A 568-nucleotide genomic window follows, 5' to 3' on the forward strand; every position below is an offset into this window, starting at 1 on the left:
GACGATGAAGATGATGATGTAGCACAGAAGATAAAAAAAGCTGAGGGGATATCACACTGAATAGGAGCCAGGCTCACCTGGGGGAACGAGACTGTCGGGGAGCATTGGGAGATCACAGGCAATATGGTGATTCCAGAATGTCCGCCAATCACCGGGCATGAGACTTTCTGGACATCTAGACCTTTGGCTTCAGCTATAAATGTGTTAGACCGGATGATGTCCAACGTAGTTACACCGAAAAGACGTTGCGGATCGAACACACCGTGGCGCCTCATTATCTCAGCTGCAATGGGGACAGTGCTATTCACAGGATTCGTGACTACACAGATCATCGCCTTGGGACAGTTCAATGCACAGGCGTGAGCCAACTGTGCTACGACGGACGCGTTGGTGGTGAACAGGTCATCACGTGTCATACCTGAGAGGGATGCGAGAAACCGAGTTCGGTGGTGAGAGGTCGGTGCAACTGGTCGGATGACTTCAAAGATGGATATGGAAAGGTAATTTAGGTTCGGCACCGAAAAAACTTAAACCGATGGAACTAAGGGAGATTAAGAACAATACTACG

General features: G+C 49.3%; 1 protein-coding gene across 1 annotated transcript; it reads right to left on the minus strand.

The window, feature by feature from the left end:
* Positions 1-77: 77 nt before the first annotated feature.
* T265_16243 (hypothetical protein) lies at positions 78-416 on the minus strand (the record flags this gene model as incomplete). Its single annotated transcript, XM_009179815.1, has 1 exon — positions 78-416. A coding segment is annotated over one exon (339 nt), but the record flags the coding sequence as incomplete, so codon positions are not given.
* Positions 417-568: the final 152 nt, after the last annotated feature.

Source organism: Opisthorchis viverrini (assembly GCF_000715545.1).
Source record: "Opisthorchis viverrini unplaced genomic scaffold opera_v5_8990, whole genome shotgun sequence".
NCBI lineage: Eukaryota > Metazoa > Platyhelminthes > Trematoda > Opisthorchiida > Opisthorchiidae > Opisthorchis > Opisthorchis viverrini.